This window comes from Arvicola amphibius, chromosome 1 (genome assembly GCF_903992535.2).
Source record: "Arvicola amphibius chromosome 1, mArvAmp1.2, whole genome shotgun sequence".
NCBI lineage: Eukaryota > Metazoa > Chordata > Mammalia > Rodentia > Cricetidae > Arvicola > Arvicola amphibius.
In genome coordinates, this window is record NC_052047.1 from 129,943,708 (window position 1) to 129,968,625 (window position 24,918).

At 51.5% G+C, this 24,918-nt stretch overlaps 2 protein-coding genes and 1 long non-coding RNA gene across 13 annotated transcripts in view; 2 read left to right on the forward strand and 1 right to left on the reverse strand.

Moving 5' to 3' along the window:
• Positions 1–68: 68 nt before the first annotated feature.
• On the forward strand, positions 69–3,151 carry Hsd3b7 (hydroxy-delta-5-steroid dehydrogenase, 3 beta- and steroid delta-isomerase 7). 3 transcript variants are annotated; one of them, XM_038343546.2, is made up of 8 exons: positions 139–207; positions 318–390; positions 551–722; positions 936–1,091; positions 1,315–1,423; positions 1,494–1,593; positions 1,726–1,888; positions 2,286–3,151. In XM_038343546.2, the coding sequence occupies exons 3-8, from the start codon at positions 557–559 to the stop codon at positions 2,699–2,701; spliced, it is 1,110 nt and encodes a 369-aa protein (XP_038199474.1). In that variant the 5' UTR covers positions 139–207; positions 318–390; positions 551–556; the 3' UTR covers positions 2,702–3,151. The 3 variants fall into 3 exon arrangements, with proteins under 3 accessions (XP_038199481.1, XP_038199490.1, XP_038199474.1); XM_038343553.2 differs by lacking the exon at positions 318–390 and having other exon boundaries at positions 69–207; XM_038343562.2 differs by lacking the exon at positions 318–390 and having other exon boundaries at positions 75–207; positions 603–722.
• Positions 3,152–4,565: 1,414 nt separating this feature from the next.
• LOC119823573 lies at positions 4,566–7,168 on the forward strand. The gene is made up of 2 exons (XR_005286976.2): positions 4,566–5,008; positions 6,948–7,168. It is a non-coding gene; the product is annotated as an uncharacterized LOC119823573 (long non-coding RNA).
• Stx1b (syntaxin 1B) overlaps positions 4,964–24,918 on the reverse strand; it is a 37,883-nt gene continuing 17,928 nt past the window's right edge. For 2 of the 9 annotated variants that reach the window (XM_042055867.1, XM_038343599.1), the window contains exons 2-10: positions 16,181–16,255; positions 15,888–15,987; positions 15,737–15,811; positions 12,323–12,396; positions 12,034–12,142; positions 11,784–11,857; positions 7,116–7,253; positions 6,919–7,029; positions 4,964–6,700 (exon numbers count right to left, since the gene is read on the reverse strand). In XM_042055867.1, coding sequence (XP_041911801.1) covers positions 6,620–6,700; positions 6,919–7,029; positions 7,116–7,253; positions 11,784–11,857; positions 12,034–12,142; positions 12,323–12,396; positions 15,737–15,811; positions 15,888–15,987; positions 16,181–16,201 — 783 coding nt within the window. In that variant the 5' untranslated portion in view covers positions 16,202–16,255 and the 3' untranslated portion in view covers positions 4,964–6,619. Of the gene's footprint in view, positions 6,701–6,918; positions 7,030–7,115; positions 7,254–11,783; positions 11,858–12,033; positions 12,143–12,322; positions 12,397–15,736; positions 15,812–15,887; positions 15,988–16,180; positions 16,256–16,964; positions 17,015–17,055; positions 17,720–17,756; positions 17,994–18,626; positions 18,743–24,918 lie in introns of those variants that run through there. The other 7 variants (XM_038343619.1, XM_038343611.1, XM_038343593.1 and 4 more) reach the window with 7 other exon arrangements.

Sequence of the window (24,918 nt, forward strand, 5' to 3'; positions counted from 1 at the left end):
GCCACCAGGGGGCACTCAGGCAAGAGAATTCCCTCCTCCAAACTCCTTGCCCGCCCCTAGGGGTGGAGGCTAGGCTGGTCTTCCTGGAATGGGCCAGGGAGGAGGAGCAAGCGGAAGGAAGGAAGCCTGTGTGCAGCTAGCTGGCCCACCAGCCCAGGATACAGCCTCTCCCAGTGGCCAGTTTGGACTCCCTGGGACTAGCTACAGGTAGGCAGAGACAATACTGAGCCCAAGGGGCTCTTCTCTTACTTCACTCAGTCCTTACCACCTCCCTGCACCCTTTCTAAACAACACTTTTCCTTTTTTCCCTCCTTTAGTATTCCCCAGTCATTTTCTCCATCCACCTCAATCCCTAACCCGTTCTGCATCCAATCCGAGTGACTTAGCAGGGTAAGAGGGTAGGCAGCCTGATTGCTACCAGCACACAACTGCAACCCACAGTTCTTCCACCTAGATTATCGCCCCACCTACTAGATCCCTTCTAGGAAAAACACATAGTTGAAGCAGGTGCTGTCAGGCAATTCTAGTGAGCTAAATTCTCTTCCCACAGCTGGGCATGGCAGAATCTGCACAGGTGCCAACACTGGTCTACCTGGTCACAGGTGGCTGTGGCTTCCTGGGGAAGCATATTGTTCGAATGCTGCTGGAGCGGGAGCCCAGGCTCCGGGAGCTGCGTGTCTTTGACCTGCACCTCAGTTCCTGGCTGGAGGAGCTAAAAACAGGTGACTGATGTGGGGCAGTAGGTGTGGTGCCCCATCCTCCCCAAACTGGGATATATGCAGTTGTGGAAAAGGTGATTCCTATGTCTGTCCTTCAGCTCACGCAGATGGGATGGGTGAGTCATGGGGAACTTGTGGTCCCCTGAGGGCATGCAGGCCAAACTCAGCAGCAGGCTAAGTCCTCAGCTCTGACACTGCCTTGGGCCTTTCCACCAGGGCCTGTGCAAGTGACCGCCATCCAGGGGGATGTGACTCAGGCCCACGAGGTGACAGCTGCCGTGGCTGGATCTCATGTGGTCATCCACACAGCTGGGCTGGTGGATGTGTTTGGGAAGGCCAGTCCAAAGACCATCCACAAAGTGAACGTGCAGGGTGAGGTTCTACCTACATGTTCTTCCGTGTGACACCCATCATTCCTTAGCATAAGCATCCTGTGATTTTTCCTGTGAGAGCCTGTCCTGCTGACAACGGGGCCCCGTCACTGCTCCCCCACCCTTTCCTGACCTGTGGTGGTTCACCCTGGGACACAGGGTGAAGACGAAAAAGATGTTGAGGCAGGAAGAAGACAGCTTGTATTTGTCCCTTCCCTTCACAGGCACGCAGAATGTGATCGAGGCTTGTATACAGACTGGAACTCAGTTCCTGGTCTACACAAGCAGCATGGAAGTTGTGGGACCTAATATCAAGGGCCACCCCTTCTACAGGTGAGCTTAGCCCCACTTCATGTCAGAGGCCCTTTATCTCCAGCACTGAGTCTGTTTTCTCCCCCTCTAGGGGCAATGAGGACACCCCATATGAAGCAGTCCACAGGCACCCCTACCCCTGCAGCAAAGCCCTTGCTGAGCAACTGGTCCTGGAGGCCAATGGAAGGAAGGTAGGCTGCAAAAACAGGGCTTGGGTGCTGAAGGTAGAGGAAAACCTGACCCCCAGACTTCTTGGCATCCATCTCCACCCCATGGTGGCCAGGATAGAGGCGTGTGCTCCAACATTTTCCCTTTGCCACCAGGTCAACGGAGGGCTACCCCTGGTGACATGTGCCCTTCGACCCACGGGCATCTACGGTGAAGGTCATCAGGTCATGAGAGATTTCTACAACCAAGGACTGCGCTTTGGGGGTCGGCTCTTTCGAGCTGTCCCAGTGTCTGTGGAGCACGGTCGAGTCTATGTTGGTAAGGACAGAGCAAGGCAAAGGGAGCCCGAGAGCAGGGCAAGGGGGCTGGCTCTGAAGGTGGCAGAGTCACAAGTGTCCCCATGGCTCTGTGAGGGCTCAGGCAGACAGTGATCATGTGGGCACTTTCTGCATGGATCACAGGAGAAAGTCTCCACGCCAGCTAGGAGGGCTGACATGTCACGGGTTATGCCGAGCACTGAAGCAGGGTGAGGACAGTTCTCCAGAGAAAGACAGGGGCAGCATCCAGACAGGAACCGAGTAGCTTCGGGATATCCGGGAGGACGGGTGGCTACAGGGGTGGGGAAGAGCCTCCTTGACCAGTTGGTAGTGAGGTTTGGGCCAAACGGGCCTGGACCGAGGGTCCTGGGGCTTATCTGCCTCCCTCCCTACGGTAGGCAATGTGGCTTGGATGCACGTGCTGGCGGCCCGAGAGCTGGAGCAGCGGGCAGCACTCATGGGTGGCCAGGTGTACTTCTGCTATGATAAATCACCTTATAAGAGCTACATGGACTTCAACATGGAGTTTCTGGGTCCCTGTGGACTTCGGCTGATAGGCACCCACCCACTGCTGCCCTACTGGCTGCTGCTGCTGCTGGCTACCCTCAATGCCCTGCTGCAATGGCTGCTCCGCCCACTGGTGCTGTACACACCCCTGCTGAACCCCTACACGCTGGCCGTGGCCAACACCACCTTTACTGTCAGTACCAACAAGGCACAGCGCCATTTTGGCTACAAGCCCCTCTTCTCATGGGAAGAGAGCAAGGCCCGCACCATTCACTGGGTGCAGGCCTTGGAGGGTTCAGCCAGGTGACGGCAGGGCCAGGGACTGGAGGCCACTGTGGCACACACTCAAGGTCCTGAACCTTCAGAGCCTGGATGGAGAGAAACGACTGCCTTCTGAAGCTAGGGGCTGTGGTGCCTGACTGGGTGGTAGGAACCGTGCCACGTTTTAACTGTATAGATCTTGAGCCTGGGTGCTATCCCAGCCTCCAAGTTCTAACAGGGTTTAGGGACAGGCCTATCTTTGGGCCCAACTGAGGCCTGCCAGCTGATTGGCAAACTGATTTCGCAATGGTCTCACTACCCTTCCCACTTCTGGTTTCTCAAGCAGGAAGGGGCTGATGCTGGTCTGCTTACTCTAGGTGGTCTTCAGACCTGGCTTCTGCCACATCTGGCCAGGGGTTATAGTTCCATCCATATTTTAAAGTGTATCTCTTTTAGACATTTATCTTTTAATTTGCTTTAAAGAAAGCTGAAGGAATCAGTGAGTTTCCGTGTCTTACTTCTCCAACCAAATTCAGTGCCTGTGATATTGTTAGCTTTCTGCCGAGGCGGCCAACCATGGCGTATCAGGTCAAGCCTGGATTAAAATCCTTCTCCAAATCTGTATCTACCTGTTGTCCCCCCTCCCCCCAGTGTTTCCCATCACCACGGCGCCTGTCCCATATGGGGACAGAAAGAAGTGAGCACACAGCAAGCCCGCTGTTGGATTGGTTGCTATTTCTCCCGTCCCACCAGGCCCAACCTGGCCCAGGATGGGGTTCGGGCGCTCTGGGGACAGGACATGCAGGTCTGGGGCAGGGGTCAAAATTTCCTGTATTTGATCCATTTGCAAGTTGATCACCAATAGAGAGAAATAAGACTCTGAGGGCTAACAGGAGGGTGGCCAGGCTCTGGGCCCCCAGCCAGGCCCTAGGAGTCCTGTCCCCTCGGGAGGGGAGGGAGAGAGTTCTAGAAACCAATGGAGAAAAAAAGGGGGCAGGGGCTCATGTCAGCAAACATGGCTACATCACGTGACACGCCAGCGACACAGAAACACACCAACGCACACAGCTGCACAGCGGGGCGTGGGGAGAGGCTAGGTGGGGGAGAAGGGAACTAGGGACCAGCCATCTTGTCCTCTGTGAGGTGGGCAGGGCAGGGTGAGTTCACAGAACACATCATGTGTACACGCTCGAGGCATGACAAGAGCGTGATGACCCACGGGCACAGGAGACGGACACATGGTGGGCCTTGTAAGAGGCAAGGAAGGGACAATGGAAGCATTGAGTCCTGGCTTGGGCCTAGGACCACCACGGGTGCACATCTGGGCTTGATGGTTTTAGGTGTGTGGAGGGCAGGCGGCACACACTTATCTGAGAACATGCAAAAGACACCAGCCCCCAGACGATCATCCAGGACACACATATGGACAACAGTCAACAGGCTTGTCCATCATGTGATGTGTGGGTCTTGTGGAAAGCTGGGTTACAGCAGACTCAGGACTGCTAATCCACTTGAGGCCCAGTGCCATTCAAAGAGGCAAAAGCAGCATGCCAGCCACAGTCTGTCCTTGTGAACACCGTGACTGGGGTATCAGGGAGGCTACTAGAAACACGTAGGTTGAAGGGGGTTCTGGCTGGGCTGAAGGAGGAAGTGGGTGGATGCTGGGGCCTCCTCTGGCATGTCCAGAGAAGTCAAGGGTGGGGGCACGAAGCTCTAGGCGAACTCCTGTCCTGCCAAAGAGTATTCTGGAAATGGATAGGCAGGCTCCCTCCTCAGCACAGCTAACCTGGGGGTTACACACATGTGGATGCACACACGCACACACGCATACACACCAGGTGGGCAGAGCTCAACAGCCAGGCAGGGAAGAGACGAGCTGTCAGGACTTGCTCAGAACATTTCCATCTAGAAAGCCATATTTTCAGGGACTCCCCCTCTCCCTTCTCCCCGAGTCCTGCATGCACCTGTGTTCACACACACTTCACATGGCTACCCAACTGCAGGCCAGGACACATGTGCCTCTGTGTGCCAGCTACACGTTCACAGGACTTGCAGCACTGTCCTTTATCCCGCTGACATCCTGCCTGCTCCCGGAGAGCCCACAAAGTGCACAGCTGTGCACACAGTGGAAGGGCTTTCTCCATTCCTCACCACCGGAGGACGCTCCCTGTCACCCAGCTGTGGTAGTGGCCATGGCTGAGGCTTCAGCAGTACACATGTCTGAGGGACAGATTCAAGGATGGCCCTAAGTAGCCACTCAGGTGTGTGTAAAATCCAGCTGCCCAAACCCAAGTTCCTTGAGGAAGAGTTCAGAGCATCGGCTGAGGCAGTGAGGACAAACAAGAGCTTCGAGGTGAGTTTGAGAGGCAGGAAGGGTAAATGCCATGGTTTCCCGCCTGTCTGGAGCAGCCCTTGGCATCTTACCTCCTTAGGCCTACCACACTCATTCCAGGAGACAGTTTGTGTGCAAACTGGTGTGGCCCGGGATGGGCACCACGCGGTTTGTGTGTGAGGCCCCAGTCCCTGTGTGTGACCACCTTTCTGGAACTTCCTCAGCCTCGGCATTTGTGAACACACTAGGACGTGCTAGTTGTTCAAGGTTCAGTACTGCTGTCAGGCAGAAAGAGAAGGGTAAGAGTCTGGGTGTGTGCTCCCGTCAGATGGTCTGGAGAGGGAGGAAACGGCACCTGCACACTCCTGATGGAGCAGTGTGAGCCGCTGTTCTGAGGAAAGGGAGGGAGCAACTAAGTCTGGAGAAACAAACCTGAGGAGCATGAACTTAAAGAGAAACGTGTGTGCGTGTGATGCCCAGAAGCAGAAACACGTTATGTAGAAAGTCCATGAGGGTGCACACGTACACAGTTGTATTCCAGGTAGCTTAGTGACAGCTATCTCTACCCATTCAAAACTAGTGTCTGATTCACAGCATGGATGGCTCTAAGAGAAGATTATCAACACTACACTACACACACACACACACACACACACACACACAGAGAGAGAGAGAGAGAGAGAGAGAGAGAGAGAGAGAGAGAGAGAGAGAGAGAGAGAGAGACCTGTGCACAGCCCTTTACATCATCACCATCTATTAGGGAAAATACACACTCATACAAACTAAGTCAGGATCTTTATCATTTACACACAGGCTTCCATTTGCCTCCCCTGAACTCAAGGCTCAACACACACACACACACACACACACACACACACACACACGGGTGGGGGGAGTCCCCAGGACATGAAGTGAACCCCTGGCAGTAACTGAGCCAGGAGAGTTTGTGAGTTCTACATCACAGGAGACATGTGCCATGGTCTCGGGGCCTCCCTGGATCCTCGGAGGCTGGGAATTACCCTCACACATACCCCCCACTCCAGATGGAGCAGATAGGAGAGAAGGTCAGTGGGGGAATTGCTTTTGCATTGGGTTTTCACACTTAGAAAACTCCATGTACACACATTATATGGCCACAGACCTATGCACACTCACACACACACACACACACACACGCACGCACGCACACACACCTGCACTACACGTGTCTGTTCACAGAAGACAGGTTGGGGTATGGCGGGCTGCTGTGTTCTACTCGGCCACAGTCTGCACAGCAACGGGAGAGAGGGAAGTTCAGACCACATAGGACGGAGGCGGCAGCAAGAGGTTCAGGGGATCTACATACATCTACACAAGTACATACACGTTGGGGTGTCCACACGTCTTGAGCATGTGCCCGCGGCATGCATGTTGGTGTGCATGTGTGATCACGCCTGCTGTTATCTATGTGCGGCAAGGTGGAGGGGGGGATCCATGGCAAAGTGAGAGCCAGGGACTCCAGGGTGTGCGTGAGGGTGGCAGGAGCTGAAACTGCCTGGGTCTGTTTTGGGAGTGAGCTTGGAGCAGGGGAGAGTGAGGGGGGGATTGCTCCCGATGAGTGGGGAGGGACTGAAGGAAGAGAAGGGTAGGGGCCTACAAGCCCAGTGTCCCCCCAATAGATGACGCCAAGACCACCCCCAGCACCACACAGCAAATGATGATCATGATTTTCTTCTGCAGGTGGAAAGATGAGGGGGGAAGAGGGAGAGAGAGAGAGAGAGGGACAGACAGACAGACGAAGGGAGAGTTGGGATATAGGACATGAGGAAAGGGGAGAGAAAACAGAAACAGGAAGAGGTCAGAGCCAGAGATAAGGCCTCTCACCCATTTCGTAACTGCCACACCCCACCCACTGATCTCCTACCCCCATCTGGCCACCCCCACTGGCTTACCCTCCTCGCCTTGCTCTGATATTTCACAGCTTTCTTGGTGTCGGACACAGCTCGTTCCACATAGTCCACGGAATGTTCCACATTGTATTCGATGCGGTCAATCATCTCGCCCTGCAGACGGGGGAATATGAATGAGGGTCGGCTGGAAAAGGCACCCTTGGAGCTCATGGGGACCCCCAGACTGGTGCAGCCTGTACCTGGCTCTCCACCAGCATGGCCATGTCCACAAACATGTCGTGAAGCTCTCGGATGCTGGTCTCCAGTTTGATGATCTCATTGTGCCTGGTCTCAATCTCATTTAGTGCCTGCTTTGTCATCTGCGAGTCCATTTTGATCTAGGACAGTGGGGGGAAGAATGGGCTGTGATCACCCTTTGTCCATGTAATGGTTTCACCCTAACAGTTAGAGGGGCTGGGTATGAATCCTTGGGCAAATTATTTACCCTCTTCTGCACCTTGCTAGCCACCATCTAGAAAATATGGATCATAGGCTGGGTGTGGTGGTGTAGGCCTTTGATACCAGCACTTGGGAGACAGAGGCAGGCAAACCTCTGTGAGTTCGAGGTCAGCCTGGTCCACAGAGTGAGTTCCAGGACAGCCAAGGCTACACAGAGAAACCCTATCTGGAGAAAAAGAGGTGGGGGGAGAGGAAGAGAAAGAAAGAAAAGAAAAGGAAGGGAGGAAGGGAGGGAAAAAAAGAAAGGAAGAAAGAAGGATCATAATAGCACGCATCTGAAAAGACTGTTGTGAAATTGAATGCGTTTGTGTATGTAACTTTGAACAATCCCTGGAACACCATAAGCGTCAAAAGACGTTTGTTGAATTACAAGAAATAAAGCTTGTAGAAGGCCGGCAGTCTCGGCCCAGGGCTTCCTATAGTGGAACACACACCAGGGAAGCCCAGGGAAGAAAGATGGTCAAAGCTGACTGTGACGGCGTGATACAGCAGGTGGGATAGTAACAACAGGCAGAGGCTCAGGTGTGGAGGTGGTGTGCCCGCAAGTCAACAGGAGCCTCGTGAGATGAAGTAGGGGATAAATAACAAAATGCACATCGGTCTCGAGATCAGGAAGAGAAATTCCAGCTCACAGCTACAGCGTCCCCTTAGCTCCTGACCTGGGCCATTGGCTCCTACTGAGTTTAGAACACAGTGGGCAATTGCTTTCCCTCTGGTGCCTACAGGACTCCCTATTACCCTGGCCACACACCGCCACTCTGGCCCCTCCCCACAACCTTCCCCACACCCTCTCCCTCTCCCTCACTCCAAGCTCACTCCCAAAATAGACCCTTTCTACCCATATTTCCTGCCCCTATTGTAAGCGCCAAGGTCACCCAGCAGCTGTCCTGCAAGTGTCCCTGTCTCCCTGTCTATATTTTGACTGTTCTTTGCCAATATTCTCATTACCTAAACACTCATTTGCTTCTCCTTTTTAGCTTAGATTTTTTAAATGTGTACGTGTTTACACTAGAATGTAAATCCAGTTGCCCACCTGGATCAAAGGACTTGAATCCCCTGGAGCTGGAATTATGGGAGCCCGGCACAGCTGAACTCTGGTGCTGTAACCACTAAACCATCGCTCCCCAGATCCTGCTGTCTCTTTTTTTCTTTTTTAAAGACTTATTTATTTTCATATATGGGTGTTTTGTCTGCATGTATATCATCTGCACACCAGAAGATGGCATTGGATCCCATGGGACTACAGTTACAGATGGCTGAGAGTCACTATGTGGGTGCTGGGAATTGAACTCAGGACCTCTGGTAGAGCAGCCAGTGCTCTTAACCACTGAGCCACTTCTCCAGCCCCATTCTGTTGTCTCTTAAGATCCATCTCAAGGACAACTCCTAACATCTTCCTTGACTCCAGTATTAATAATCCTAGCCAACACTTAGGGCTCATCTGCCTTTTCCTCAGCCCATCCAGGCTCCCGACCCCACTGACATCATTGTGAAACTGAGTGAGTTCCATAAAGGTGGTTTCCATGGCCACAATGGAATGCCAGGGGGCAGAGGTCAACCCTTTATTTATTTATTTATTTATTTATTTATTTATTTATTTAAGGCAGGTCTCCCTATGTAGTCCTGGCTGTCCTGGAAGCTATGTAGTTCAGGCTGTTCTTGAACTCCCAGAGATCTTCCCAAGCACTGGGATTAAAGGTGTGCACCACCATGCCTGGCCAGAGGCCAGCTCTTGCCCACTAAAGTAAGACCTCTTGGAGTTCCCGCCAGGCTCCTCTCCAGTCTCACACAGAGACAAGACAGACTGAGGAGAGCTGTATTAGAAGGAGGAGGGGTGTCTCACTGGCCCACTGGGGTCAATTCAACAAATACTGCATTTCACTGCAAACTCTTAGACAACCACAGTGAACACTTTATACCTGATTACACCCATTTCCCAAAGCCATCTGGCCACAGAGGCAGAGATGGAAAACAGGACTGGGCAGACCAGAGCGCATGCCTACAAGGAGAAAGAGAACCTGGTTTTGGGGGGAGCCCCTGCTCTCACATAGAACAGGGCTGTGTGAAAAGCCCCCAAAAATGAGCCACAGAGAATGGCAGGCTTCAGGAGAGGGAATGGGCTCTGGGTCCGGGGAAGGGAGAATGCTGTCGCTTCAGTCACCATATGAAGAACTCTGACTCAGAAATTAAGACTATGTTCTTACCAAAAGCAATCTACAGATTCAACGCAATGTCCATCAAAATCCCAGCAAAATTATTCAAAGACCTCGAAAGAACGGTACTCAACTTCATATGGAAAAGCAAAAAACCCAAGATAGCCACAACAATCCTGTACAATAGGGCTGGAGAGATGGCTCAGAGGTTAAGGGCACTGGCTGCTCTTCCAGAGGTCCTGAGTTTAATTCCCAGCAACCACATGGTGGCTCACAACCATCTGTACTGAGATCTGGCGCCCTCCTCTGGCGTGCGGGCATACATGGAAGCAGAATGTTATATACATAATGAATAAATCTTTAAAAAAAATCCTGTACAATAAAAGAACTTCTGGAGGCATCACAATGCCTGACTTGAAACTCTACAGAGTTAAAGTACTGAAAACAGCCTGGTATTGACATAAGAACAGACAGGAAGACCAATGGAACCAAATAGAAGACCCGGATATCAATCCACACATCTTCGAACACCTGATCTTTGATAAAGAAGCAAAAAAATATCAAATGGAAAAAAAGAAAGCATATTTAACAAGTGGTGCTGGCATAACTGGATATCAACATATAGAAAAATAAAAATAGACCCATATCTATCACCATGCACAAAACTCAAGTCCAAATGGATCAAAGACCTCAACATAAAGCCAGCCACACTGAATCTTATAAAAGAGAAAGTGGGAAGTACACTTGAACGCATTGGCACAGGAGACCACTTCCTAAATATAACCCCAGCAGCACAGACACTGAGAGAAACAATTAATAAATGGGACCTCCTGAAACTGAAAAGCTTCTGTAAAGCAAAGGACATGATCAACAAGATAAAATGACAGCCTACAGAATGGGAAAAGATCTTTACTAACCCCACATCAGACAGAGGCCCCACATCAGACAGACAGAGGTCTGATCTCCAAAATATACAAAAACTCAAGAAATTGGAGACCAAAAGAACACATAATCCAATAAAAAATGGGTACAAACCTAAACAGAGAACTCTCAACAGAGGAATCTAAAATGGCTGAAAGACACTTAAGAAAATGTTCAACATCCTTAGTCATCAGAGAAATGCAAATCAAAACAACTCTGAGATTCCATCTTACACCTGTAAGAACGGCCAAAATCAAAAACACTGATGACAACTTATGCTGGAGAGGTTGTAGGGAAAAGGGAACACTTCTGCATTACTGGTGGGAATGCAACAGTATGGCGATTTCTCAGAAAATTAGGAAACAACCTTCCTCAAGACCCAGCAATACCATTTTTGGGTATATATCCAAAGGATGCTCAATTGTGCCACAAGGACATGTGCTCAACTATGTTCATAGCAGCTTTGTTTGTCATAGCCAGGACCTGAAAACAACCTTAATGCCCCTCTACCAAAGAATGGATAAGGAAAATGTGGTACATTTACACAATGGAGTACTACACAGCAGAAAAAAATAACGACAGCTTGAATTTTGCAGGAAAATGGATGGAGCTAGAAAACATCATATTGAGTGAGGTAACCCAGACACAGAAAGACAATTATCACATGTACTCACTCATAGGTGGTTTTTAAACATAAAGCAAAGAAAGCCAGCCTACAAACCACAATAGAGAACCTAGACAGCGATGAGGACCCTAAGAGAGACTTACATAGATCTAATCCACATGGGAAGTAGAAAGTAGAAAAAGATAAGATCTCCTGAGTAAATTGGGAGCAAGGGGACGTTAGGGGAGGGTTGAAGCAGGGAGGGGAGAGGCAGGGAGGGGAACAGAGAAAAATGTAGAGCTCAATAAATATCAATTTAAAAAAACGCAAAAAACATCAAAAGAAATTAAAACTGTGAAGTCAAATTCTTCGCAAGTTATTTCACCTTCTGGCTCAATTTTCCTCATCTGAGAATTGAGCTACCTTTAAGATTTTGGAGACGATTAAATGAGGGTAGACACAGTGGTGCACCCCTGTACTTCCAGCTGAAGCCAAGAGGATTGTGAGTTTTGAAACAATCCTGTCTCAAAAAACAAACAAAAAACCCTGCAAGTGTGAAAAAATGCCTCGCGCAGCGCTATTGACCCTTTTCACGGAGGTGCCTTCCTGCCCCGCCCCCACGGAATCTCCCAGTTCTTGGTCCAAGTTGTCCATTGTCTGAGATTCCAAAGTGGGCACGTAGGAGAGGCCAATGTTTTCCCGACAGACCCTGACCCGACCCAGGGGCTCACGTCGTCCGTGAAGATGGCCAGCTTCCCGCTTTCCAACATGTCTTCCAGCTCTTCATTGGTAGTGGTCCTGCCAGCTGTGGAGAAAAAGAACTTCCTGCTCAGGAACTGGGTCTGACGTGGTGGGGTGAAGGGAACAGGAACCCAGGACCCACCCTTCCAGGCTCAGGCCAGGTGCTGGCTCCAGGGAGGAACCCCCTGGTGCGGGCCTGTCAAGTCCTGGGAGTTTGGGGATGGGGAGGGGCACACGCACTGATCTCCAGCTGCCGCTGGATGCGGTCCTTGCAGCGGTCCCGGTACTTGGACTGGGTTGCGTTATACTCGGTCATTACCTCCACGAACTTCCGCGAGAGGGTGGAGTGCTAGAGAATCGGGAAAGACAGCAGGGTGTCATGAACACAAGGCTGAGAAGGACGCATCAGCAGCTTCCCACGAATTCAAAACCTTGTCTCAATCTTTCGCTCTGCTCTCTGGCACAACCCCGCCCAGAACCCCCGCAGAGACCACTCCTGCCAGGGCTGGTCCCTGCACGCTGAGTTTACCTGAGTCTTGCGGATGCGCAGGTCAGCTGAGGAACGATTCAGCCCCTCTTCCTGCTCAATGCTTTGCTCGATCGCTACGGGAGAAAAGGCACAGTCACAGTCTGGAGACGGAGAAGGGGACCAGGATCTGGAGTGTAGGAAGAGGTAGGGTCCAGGCTAAGGGAAGAGACACCATGCTCCACGAAAGAAATTATGGTTGCTAGGTGGTGGTGGCACACACCTTTAATCCCAGCACTTGGGAGGCAGAGTCAGGCAGATCTCTGTGAGTTCAAGGCCAACCTGGTCTACAGAGCAAGTTCCTGAACAGGCTCCAAAGTTGCAGAGAAGCCTTGTCTCAAAAATCAAAACCAAAACAAAGCAAAAACCAAAAAAAAAAAAAAAAAAAAAAAAAACCATGAAAAGGAAGAAAGAAAGAAACAGATTGTGGCGAGGTCTAGTTTTGCAGGCTGCCAAATAGACAGGCAGGAATCTGAGGGGGTTTCCTAAGGCAGGTAGGGAAAGACACAGAGTCAAAAGGTCACCAGACAGAAGCTTTGTTTTGATGGAAGAATTTTGCCTTGGAGGAATATAGTCTGTTCACTAGTGGGGACACCCCCCAAAGTAGTCTCCAGTTCCTTTTACCTCTAAACAAAAAGCAAAACCCACCAGCACTTTGTGTGCATGTGTGCTTTTAAAGCCAGGGTGTGGTTGGTTACATTGCCTGAAACTTGTGAACTCAAAGACACTTCTGCCTCAACTTTCTGAGTAGCTGCTCCTACAGGCAAGACCCCCACTACCTTCTGACTTCTTGGTGGCCATCCTTTCATGAGACTTCTGTAGCTTACAGGTAGATGTTCTAACAGAGAAAACATAGCTCTCCTGCCCTGCCTGTCTTGTGAGTTCCCGCTTCTTTTTTGTTTTATCTTTTGTTTTTTTTTGGGGGGGGGACAAGGTTTCTCTAGGTAGCCCTGGCTGTCTGGAACTTGCTCTGTAGACCAGGCTGGCCTTGAACTCTGCCTTCTAAGTGCTGGGATTAAAGGCATGTACCACCACTGCCTGGCTGAGTTCCTACTTCTATCTATCTACCTACCTACCTAGGTATTTAGGATTTTTCAAGACAGGGTTTCTCTCTGTAGCTTTGAAGCCTGTCCTGGAGCTAGCTCTGTAGACCAGGCTGGCCTCGAACTCACAGAGATCCTCCTGCCTCTGCCTCCCGAGAGCTGGGATTAAAGGTGTGCGCCACCACCGCCCGGCTGAGTTTCCACTTCTACAGGATAATTTGTACTGCTTCTGGACCATGGATTCCCGACTCCATCACTCAGATTTCCTGAGCAGAGCTTGCAGGAACAGCTTCTTCACTTGGGATGAATCACCCAGGCTGCTGAGACTCAGGACCTCTGGGCCAGTCCTGAGGATGCCATCTCTGTCCTCCTGGCAGTCGGGAGGAATGGAGCGAGATGGCACCGCAAGGCTCTCCTGCAGGCAGAAGCAGGAACGGTGACTGAGTGCTATTGCTGGCTGGGCCAGCTCAGAGAAAGCACCAGGCATCCACCACCAGGGATCCAGGGACCTACGTCCTGCTGGGCCATGTTATAAGACCTGGGGCTAGGGCCAACTCTCTGTAGACGGGTCTTTTACGATTCTGGGAACTCAGTGTGATACTGGTTGATATTTCACACTAGAAACTCGAGTTCGAGTTCCTGAGACAACTTTTCAAAGTCACCTGATGCCACCAACTGGAAAAAAAAATGGAAAAGATGGGAATTTTTTTTCCTGGTCAATTTTTTTTTCATGACAGGGTTTCTCTGTAGCTTTGGAGCCTGTCCTGGAACTAGCTCTTATAGACCAGGCTGGCCTCAAACTCACATAGATCCGCCTGCCTCTGCCTCCTGAGTGCGGGGATTAAAGGCATGCGCCACCACCTCCCTATGTCTAGTCAATTTCTTAAACGATCTTCACTTTTCCTGTCTCCTGTCTGGAACTATTCCTGACCCCCTGACCACAATGCCTTCCTCCTGTCCTTCTAGAACGTGTTCTAGATCAGGACACAATGGGTCTGAAGAAACCATGGAGTCCTGGACCTGTGACCCTCCCTCCCACCCACCTCAGCCCACCAAGTGCTAAAATTATATGGGCACACTATTATGCCTCTCTGCAACCTGAGTTTTATGGAGTTTGTTTTGAAAATGTCACCTTACAACCCTGGCTCTCCTGGAACTCACTCTGTAGACCAGGCTGGCCTTGAACTCATAGAGCTCTACCTGCCTCTGCCTCCCTAGCGCTGAGCCTAACGGTGTGCGCCACCACATCTGGCAACTTTTATATTTTATATTTGAGATACTTAGTAAGACTTCATCTGGAGAAAAATATTTCACTGTCAAAAATATAAGGAAAAAAAACCATTTTATAATTGCTTCAGTTTCTCCTACTATACTGATGAGCAAACGGCGGACAGAGACTGTCCGCAGTGAGTGGACCTCACAGGCTGAACTCCTCCCATGCAGATTGCATGACCATGACCCCAGAACACACGCGCAAAGGGCTTATCTTTACAGGTCAGCATCAAAGGCTCCCAGAAGGCCTCCCCCCCTTGAGTCCAAAAGGACGTGAGGCTTGTTTCCTCATCGCCCCAGGGAAGGCTAATGGTTTGGGGGACAGGCCCTTGATAAAGCCTGTCTAAAGTTCAGCAACGGGCCTTAGGGCTGCGGGCCCTGGGTAACTGTCTTCCGCTGCTGAATTACCACTGCACGCCAGTAGCAGCTCCTTAACGCTGCTCTTCCCCTGGCACCAGCCGACGAGGAGGTTCCCAGCCCACAGTGCTTTGGGGGAAGGTGATTATTACCAGCACCCAAGTCCTTAAATTAGAGTGAATGCATGAGCCTTTGGCAAGGCCCTCCTGAAAGCGTGCCAGCCCCTGATGTCAGCCACACAGACCAATCTGTCCTGAGCCGAGGATACTAATTCAGACGCATCTGCTGAGCCACCTACTGGGTGCTCAGTGTCGTGCTCAGAGCCTGTTCAGGACAAATCAGGACTGAACAAAATTAAAACCTTGGAGGAGGATGTTTCTTTCATTCCCCCCCTCCAGATTTTTTGAAATAGGGTCTCACTATGTAGCCCACATTCATCGGAAACTCTGACTTTTCCTGCGGCAGCCTCCTGAGTGCCAGGACTATAGGTCATCACTACCATGACTGACTGGAAATCTGTATTCCTCTGATTGATGGCTCTCAGGTGCAGTTCAGGCGGAAACCCTACCCAGCTCACTTCCCCTTCATGTGTCTCCAAAGAACGTGGGACGAAGTGGGCTTGTGTATAGCTCCCTGAATAGGAATCTGGTCCCCAGAAGCCTGTGAGCCCTGCCTTTGGGGACCTGTTTCGTCCAGTGCGCAGCAGAGATCTTTCTCCGCGGGTTCAAGCTTGTGTCACACTCACCTTTCAACTTGGACCGGACCTTGTTTGCGGTCTTTTTTATGTCTGCTGTGAGGTCCTCCAGCTCCTGTTTGGTCTCTGGGGGGAGGGCAAGCAGGGAAGTGAGAACCTGGATAGGGGTCCCGCCCCCGAGTCCCCCTGAAGCGGCACTCACTCTCATCCGGGTTGGGGGCAGCGAGGATGGCGCTGTGCTGTTTCTTCACCTGCTCCACATCCTCAGACAGTTTCTCGATGCAGCCTCGGATCTCTTCCACCTGGGCAGGAACTCAGTGCCACCTCACCCAAGTTGGTGGGCCAGATGAGGGAATCAGGACAGCTAGCCAGTGCTCAGGGAAATGGGCCAAACCCGAAGGCCAAGGCGTGTGCAGGAAAGAGGGGTGCACAGGGCAAGCAAAGGATGTTGTCGGGGACGGGCACAGTTCCGGCCAGGGCTACTGGGGGCTCTACCTGTTCAAAGAACTCATCCATAAAGTGGTCTCGATCCACGTGGACCACCTCCTCTTCATCATCGCTGTCTTTCGCCTGGGGAGCAAAGCAAGGCCAGACCCATGAGCAGTCCTACCCGCTCCCCAAGGCTGATGTGCCTGCTCTCTGGTCCTCTACCTGCCTCACACACGCATGGCACCAGTTCTAGGCTCAGAGTCTATGAAGGGTCCTAGTCAGGAGGGCTGGTAAGGACAACAACAGTCAGAGCCAGCACTGGGTAACTTGACGAACAATGTCTCAGATGCCAGGGTACCTTAAAGGGAGTCAGCTAAAGACATTCCCTGAGGTAGGAACAGCCTCATGTGTTTGGTCTCCCTGAAAGAGACATTAATCGAGGCTGTCGCCATTCACTGCTAGACACAAATGGCAACATTGCAACAACCAGCTAGTTGTCACGTTTGTGATGGTCGCCTCTGGTCTCTGATGAGGATTCTAAAATGCTTTCCAGGGCTCTGAACCTTCCCGCCATCCCTTAGCAGTGCCTGCTCGGGTCTCCCCTTTCCCTGCCCCGACCTGACCATTCATTTCCTTATGGAAGGTCGCATGGCTGCCAAGCTGCCAGTAGCTGGTGCCAAGTTGAGCGAGCACAGTCAGGCCCAGCAAGGGCTGGCTGAGCCGGCCTGCAGCATGACCTGCTTCTTCCCACACCTTCCTCCTCCCGCTGCACTCTGCTGCTGGAGACCCCTCTTCCCCCACACCAGTCGCTCACTCGCTCTCTTCCAGTCCCTTCCAGCCGCACACCCACCAACTCTCTCTGACTTGGATTTCCTAGTTGCAACCTGCAGCTGCTCAACCCTCCACCCTCAGGGCTCAGAGACACAAAGGGATTTACCCACCCACACTGCCATCTCCAGGCAGACCGGTGACACAGACAGAAGAGCTGACACACAGGCACACAGAAATAGGCTCCCAACACCCACATGGAGCCTCACTGCCGCGCTGACATCCACTGCATACAGAACCAGGCAGAGCTGCCTTGCTGAAGTGTGGACGCACAGACCTGCAGCTACATCCCTGGGGCATGGAGGACGGTACTGCCTATTCAGCCAGCCTCTTTGAGCCCCAGGACAGCATTCTCAACCAATTAGGCAGAAGGCACAAAAGGGCTCCCTTGGGATCCCCACTCTTCTTTGCTTGGGACAGAATTCCCAAAGGCAAAGTTGAATTTAGCCTTTGACAGACATTAAGTATGGAGCCCTAATCAGCCCCAGTGGAAAGTTAAGGGGGTCAGCCTGACACCCAGACAGGTTGAGCCAGAGTTCAGACAGAGTGCAGGCAAGAGAGCCTGCATGAGATCAAGACAGGAGCCAGGCAGCAGCTGCTTGGTAGTGGAGCCACTGGGACCTGAAGCAGTGAGCTGACCCGCCTGGAGCAGATCAGACGACAGGAGAAGAAGGAACAGCACTTGGCTCAGAGGCATCTGTTCAGACTGAACCTACACAGAGCCAGATGGGACCACGATGCAACCAAGACACCAAGATCACTCGGGATCCAGAGATCCTGGGCAACTCTGGGACCAGCACAACCCAGAAGATACCTTCTGTGGTAGGCCAGCAAGTCACGTGATTCTGCCCAGGTCTTGCTCTATTCAAACTTGAGGGTCTCAAAGACCCTTCTGAGACTTCTGGCTTCTCCAGTCTCTATCTGCCCCAGGACTGCCCCTGGCAGATGCTGGCCCTGCAGGCCTCTGAGAGAAGGACTCATCTTTAGGATGCACTAGTTTCTTACAGAGCTTTCCAGCTTCCCAGCCTCCAGGGTCACAGCGTCCTGCTGACCTTCCTGTCCTCCACCCACCCACCCTCCACCCACTTCATGCAGATCAGGAGAACCCTGGCTGGTCTAGGTACCCGGGCACCTTTCTCTTCTCTGACTCTTTCCCTTCCCGTGCCAACTTGAAGTCCTTCCTAGAGACTGATTTCAATTTCTCCTGCTGTTTTCAACACCTCTTTCCTTAGACTCTTTCTAGAGTAAGTTACCACCCTACTTGCCCCTGAGAAGGGCCTGAGTATGACTTGGTTGGGCTAATAATTACAAAGAGAGCTAAAATCCCTCTGGGTGTCCAAACATGTTCACAATCATAATCCCCTTTGATCCTCACCACCACAGCCCAGTGAGAACAGCTAAACAAATACTAAACAAATACTGTTCCCATTTCATCGATGAAGGAGCACGGGGCCAGGGTAGGCAAAGGGCAATGATCTGCCCAAGGCCGAGTAGGACCAGGACACCATGATCAGGAACACGGCATGCTTCCCCCAAGGCTCTAGTGAACTGCTGCCCCAGCCACTGTTTGCCATTGGTTCCTTTCCCTCTCAGGCCGGCTCCTGCTGTACCCTGGCAACCCCGCCACAGGGCCATCTGCCACTGCCTCTCACAGGCCCCTCATGTTCTCTTCATCTCGTCTGACCTTCAAGACTCTGTAAAAGGGGCCTGGAGCCATGGCTCAACTGTTGAAAGTGTATGTTGGTCTTGCAGAGGACCCAAGTTTGGATCTCAGCGTCCATGTTGGGTAGTTCACAAAACCACCTGTATGTAACTCCACTCCAGGGATCTGGTGCCCTCTTCTGGTCTCTGCAGGCTCCTTCACTTAGCACTTATGTGTGCAAGCAAACACACACACACACACACACACACACACAACACACACACACACACAATGTTTTGAGAGTCTGGTGTGGTGATGCATGCTTTTAGTCCCTGTAGTTCGAGGCCGGCCTGGTCTACAGCACGTGAGTTCCAAGGCTAATAGAAAAACCTTGTCTTGAAAACAACAACAAAAATAAATAAAAGGCCGGGCGGTGGTGGCGCACGCCTTTAATCCCAGCACTCGGGAGGCAGAGGCAGGCGGATCTCTGAGTTCGAGGCCAGCCTGGTCTACAAGAGCTAGCTCCAGGACAGGCTCTAGAAACTACAGGGAAACCCTGTCTCGAAAAACCAAAAAAAAAAAAGAAAAATAAATAAAAATCTATTTTAAAATCTTAAAAATAAAACAAGACCACGGTCTGGAGAGATTGCTCAGTGGTGAAGAGCTGGCTGCCCTTCCATAGGCTCCAGGCTCCAAGCCAGCACCCATGAGGCAGCTCAGAACCCTCAGGAACAACAACCCCAGGGAATCCAAACATCCTCTTCTGGCCTCTGAGGGCACCAGGCACGCCTTTGGTGAAGGTGCAGACAAAACACTCACACATAATAGATAAATAAACAACTCTGTGAGGTGACAGATACGGTGGTAAACACCTACAACCCAGCATGGAAAGCCGAGGCAGGAGGATTGCCATGAGTTTGAAGCAAGTGAGTTCCAGCTCAGCCTGGCTACAGAATAAGATCCTGTCTCAAGAACAGACATTTACCTGGCTTGGTCACACTTTTAATTACAGTAGAGGGAGAGGAAGGTGAATCTCTGTGCGTTCAAGGCCAGGCTGGTCCGCACAGCTAGCCCTAAGCCAGACAGGACTACACAGTAAGACCCTTCTAAAACAAACAAACATATAACACACTCTGTAATGACCCGCAATGACACAGCCGCAGCTCTGACACACATCCAAGCAGAGCTTTACAGAGTTCCAGGTGCTTGTCTGTATATCCTGTACATACTCGTCCACTTAATTCAGTATGGATCTGGGGGGTGTTGGATCCCAAGGCTTCATACATGCTGGGTCTAGGGGTGGCAAGGCTTCATGCATGGCGGGAGGTGGAACCCAAGGCTTCATGCATGCTGGGCAACACTCTGTCGCTGAGTGGCCATTCCAGCTCTTGGTTTTCTGAGACAGTCTTTTTTGTTTTGTTTTGTTTTGTTTTTCGAGACAGGGTTTCTCTGTAGCTTTGGAGCCTGTTCAGGAACTTGCTCTGTAGACCAGGCTGGCCTCAAACTCACAGAGATCCGCCTGCCTCTGCCTCCCAAGTGCTGGGATTAAAGGCGTGCGCCACCACCGCTCGGCTCGTTTAATTCTTACAATAGTCTCCGGAGACAGATATTATCACAGACCTCTTTTATAAGTGGGAAAACTTTAGGCAGAGAGGCCGACAAACCGCACCGGTTCAGCAGCGACAGTGGCATGTGTGCTTCCGCCTTCCAGGCCTAGTACCTTCCTTTGTCAGATGGCAGCTTCCTCCCACAGAAGGCATGGGAAGCAACGAGACATCAGGGAGATGCCTGATGCTGCAAGCGGGGAGCGTTTGGTGAGGGTGGACTGAGCCCTGGGCCTTCTGTGTGGCAGATGAGGAGACAATTCTGACAGGTGGCTCTATTGCCTGAGGCTTCATAGTAAACAAGAATGGAGATGGAGCTGGAAAGGGGACCCAGGGATCGCAAGGCTTTTTCCATCCACCCCGCGGACAGGTGGCAGTCCCTCTATTCCCACCTGGCCACAAAGAGAGCTGTTGGACTCGCTCTCTTTCCCTCTATTTCTCTGTCCCTCCGCCCACTTCTTTCCAGGGTCTCACTATGTGGCCCAGAGTAGCCTCAAACTTGCAGCAATCCTCCTGCCTCAGCCTCTCAAGTGCTGGGATTACAGGAGCAAGGCCGTGTCCAGCAGTTCCTCACATTGAATCTCACGATCGCTCCACAAAGTAGACATTCTTTTTTTTTTTTTTTTTTTTTTTTTGGTTTTTCGAGACAGAGTTTCTCTGTGGCTTTGGAGCCTGTCCTGGAACTAGCTCTTGTAGACCAGGCTGGCCCTCGAACTCACAGAGATCCGTCTGCCTCTGCCTCCCGAGTGCTGGGATTAAAGGCGTGCGCCACCACCGCCCGGCCCTGGAACTAGCTCTTGTAGACCAGGCTGGCCCTCGAACTCACAGAGATCCGTCTGCCTCTGCCTCCCGAGTGCTGGGATTAAAGGCGTGCGCCACCACCGCCCGGCCAAAGTAGACATTCTTATCCCCATTTTACAGATAAAGAAACTGAGGCACAGGAAGATTACATAACTCGCTCGAGGGTGGTCAGTCAATCAGGTGTTGGTGGGTGGCAGGGCATTGCTTGTCACTGTTCACCAATTGCTGAGCACCTGGAAGGATTCAGGAGATTAGGAGGAGCTCCTGTCACCTTCTGAAGCCTCCTTGGCTGTGTGGGGCATTTGATTCAATACCCTAGCTTCCATCTGGCTCCTTAAAGTCAAAGTTGTTCACATCAGCAATAAGAGCGTTCTGGTGTGTGTATGTGTGTGTTCACATGTGCGCGCACATGTGTGTGTACATGTGTGTGGTGTTGGAGATTGAGCTGAGGGTATCAGATACACTTATGCTCACACACACCACCATAGACTCTCTACCCAGGCTCTTCAAGGTGCAAGCCCTACGTCATCAGACCCCTCCTGCACCCTCACGATTCTGCCCATCTGCTTCCTTGGCTTGGGCCTCTCCTTCCCTACCTTCCCCGGTCCAGCCTGACTCTTGGCTCCTTCTTTTCCTCTTATTAGTCTACTGAGCCCACCTGCTTCCTTCCTGATCCTCTTGCGGCCCCAAGTCACTCAACTAACAAATATAGATGATTGGCACTAGGGGTAAAGAAGCCTGCGCCTGGGAAGGAAGGGCTTGTCTCCAAGCAGTTGAAGGTGCGTGTTGGCGGGGGGGGGGGCAACAAACAAATGAGTAAGATAGTGCCTAAGTGTGAAATAGCAGAGGGAGACATACAGTGTGTGTCTGCGTGTGTGCATATGTGTGTGCATATGTGTATGTGTGCGTGTGTGTATGTGTATGCATATGTGTATGTGTATGCATGTGTATGTGTGTGTGAATGTGTATGCATATGTGTATGTGTGTATGTGTATGCATATGTGTATGTGTGTGCGTGTGTGTATGTGTATGCAATGTGTATGTGTGTGTGCGCGCGCGTGTGTGTGTGTGTGTGAGGGAAACACAAATGTGGCACTTTATTCAGGTGGCCAGGGAGGGTCTTTCCAGGGAGGTGACATTTGAGTTGAGTCCAATCGTGCTGCCATATGGGAGAAATTGGACTTAAGGTAAAGGGAACCGTATTCACGGGCAAAAGAAACAAGCGCAAAGAACACAAGGCAGAGAAAAGTCCTGGGGAAGGGGAGGGAATGAATCTGTTAGTCTCTGCCTACTCTTACAAGCTTCCCCTCCCTCTTTCCTCCCCCTGCCCTCCCACCCTAAGCTAGCACATGTCCTCCTCTTTTCTCTCTGTCTCAACCCGGGTCACCTACTCAACTGAGGCCTCCCCACTGCGAGGAGCTATGTCCAGCCTAGTACCTCCCAGTGCCCAACCCAAAGTACTGGGCAACCTGAGACAGAAAGTCCTGGTTCAACACCAGCTCCACCAGCTGTGGCACCCCTGGCAAGTCTGTCTTTTATCCTGTAGTCCTCGGGCAATTCCAGAATCACTTAGGTGTCATCCACGTGGGCTTACGTGATGCTCCAGAGAAACTGGAAAGTCACCTGGGAATAGCAACCACATGGCGCTGCTGTGTAGCAGGCTGTCTTAGGCACCCTATTAACTTTCAATTCTCCAAATAATCCTGTGAAACCAGGTAGTACCGTTACACTCAAATTACACAGGAAGAGACTGAGGTTGGGATGGAGCTCAATGACAGAGTACCTGCCTGGTGTATTCAATACCCTCAGTCCAATCCCAGCAACACACACACACACACACACAGAGAGAGAGAGAGAGAGAGAGAGAGAGAGAGAGAGAGAGAGAGAGAGAGAGAGAGAGAGAGAGAGACAGAGAGAGACAGAGACAGACAGAGACAGAGACAGAGAGAGAGACAGAGAGACAGAGAGAAACACAGAAACACACACAGACATATACAGATATACACACACAGACACAGATGCACACACACAGACATATACACAGATATATACACACACAGACACAGAAACACACACAGACATATACACAGATATACACACACACAGACACAGATGCACACACACACACAGTCCAGGATACAAACAAAAACCCACCCACCACCAGCAAACCACCCTGAGTACTAGAGAGGTCAATAACTTGCCCAAGGTCACATATGAAGGAACTAAGCCAGGATGTAAGCCCAGACAATCTCATTTCCAAGTCTGGGTCCTTACCCTCTGTAGGATAAACAGATTTTGAAAACTCCTCAGAAGACTACAGAGCCCTGGCAAGACAACCAAGCCCTGCATTTACCACGTCCTCCCGGCTTAGGCCTGTGGAGTCTCCCCTGCCTTCCCAGAGCTTGGCTTTCAACTCTGGCAGAGGCTCCTACACTCCAGACATCTGGAGCTCCTACCTACCCCACCCCACCTGCACCCTCCCAAACCTCCACTTTGCCTAAGCTGTGACTAACAGCAAAACCATCAGCGTTCACCCAGCCCCCTCAGCCCCAGCCACCTGGTCCCCGCTCCAAGCAGCGCTGGCCACAGGTTTCCTCACCTCTGGGCAGGGAGCCCTGACTCAGAGCAGTGCTCCCCACTCTCGTCTCCCTCTCCCTCCAATTTTACCACAGTTGTACCCCGACTTTATTACATTTCTCTAGGTTCAGGAATCATAGCATGTTCTTGGCAGCTAGGGATCTGAGTTTGAAATGTTTTCTCCCTTGCTTAGCTATGTAGCCTGGGGAAATTCTTTAAACCCTCTGGGCTTTCGTTTTCCCAAATATTAGACATAGCAGACTCTCTGTCTACCTTACCAGGAAGTTGGTTGGGATTTAATGAGATTGCCATGACAACGGGCTTTGCAAACTGCACCTGGACTACTACTTTAGTGGCTACTAAGGCTGTTGGTCTGGGTTTGAATCCTGCCCTTTTTCTAGCTATGTAACTTTGGCCAAGTTCCTTAACGTCTCTGAGCCTCTGCTCCCTTTTCTGTGAGATGAGATCATGCTAACACCAGACTCACATAGCCTTGCCGGTAATCAGAAGTGATTTCCTATAAAACACGCAGACTAGAGTTGCCATTGCTACTACCACCTTCCTCACACAGTAAATAATCCTTCATCTCTCCTCCCTCCACTGTCGGCTCCTCCTGCCTCCACAAGCAGTCCCCTGCCTCTGTGAACTGGGATCCCCCAGTTTAGAGGCTTCTTAACAACAGAGCTTTGTCTCCACTCTCCAACTTGTATTGCAAAAGCCGAGAGGTCATGTCAGTCTGGCAGCCTGGAGGCCCCTGAGCCATTTGACCTGCACCACACAGAAGACTTTCTTGATGACCTTGGGGCAATCCCTTCCCATCCCTGAATCTCAGTTTCCTCATCTGTCAGATGGAGTAACAGTCTCTTGGAATTCTGGCATAACCCATTCCATCAGGACACAGGGGCCAGCGGCCACCATCACACGCAGACTGCCACCTCAGCCTCCTCGAGCCCATGTCATTCTCCAAATGTTTCCGTACCCTCCCTGCCCTGAAACCATTCTCATGGGGCCATCGCAGTCCCTCCAGAGAACAGCCTCCCCTGCAAGCTCCTGACCTATCCTCCCCCAGCCCCCCCAGGCCTCCTGGAGCCTAGGCCCTGGTCGCTAGCAGCCTGCCCCTGGCTGCTCCCATGCCCCAGTTCCCCCAAACACTATGTGGCCTATGTCACACAACCCAATTCGGTGACCTGGTGGGTGGATCTTCCTCTCCTCTCCCACCTTTGGGGTCACCTAAGCTGAGGCTCTGGCCCAGGGGAACTCAGTTCCCCCCTACACTCCCCCCTGTAAGCAGTGCCCTCTCCCCATGGAGCAACACACCAGTGCGCTTGCGTGCACACACACACACATCACCA

Bases quoted from the DNA above. Each gene is read 5' to 3' on its own strand.
- Hsd3b7 (XM_038343553.2), top strand. From the start codon at position 557: ATGGCAGAATCTGCACAGGTGCCAACACTGGTCTACCTGGTCACAGGT. The intron at 1,092-1,314 runs GTGAGGTTCTAC...TTCCCTTCACAG, and splicing joins CCACAAAGTGAACGTGCAGG to GCACGCAGAATGTGATCGAG. The intron at 1,594-1,725 runs GTAGGCTGCAAA...CTTTGCCACCAG, and splicing joins TGGAGGCCAATGGAAGGAAG to GTCAACGGAGGGCTACCCCT.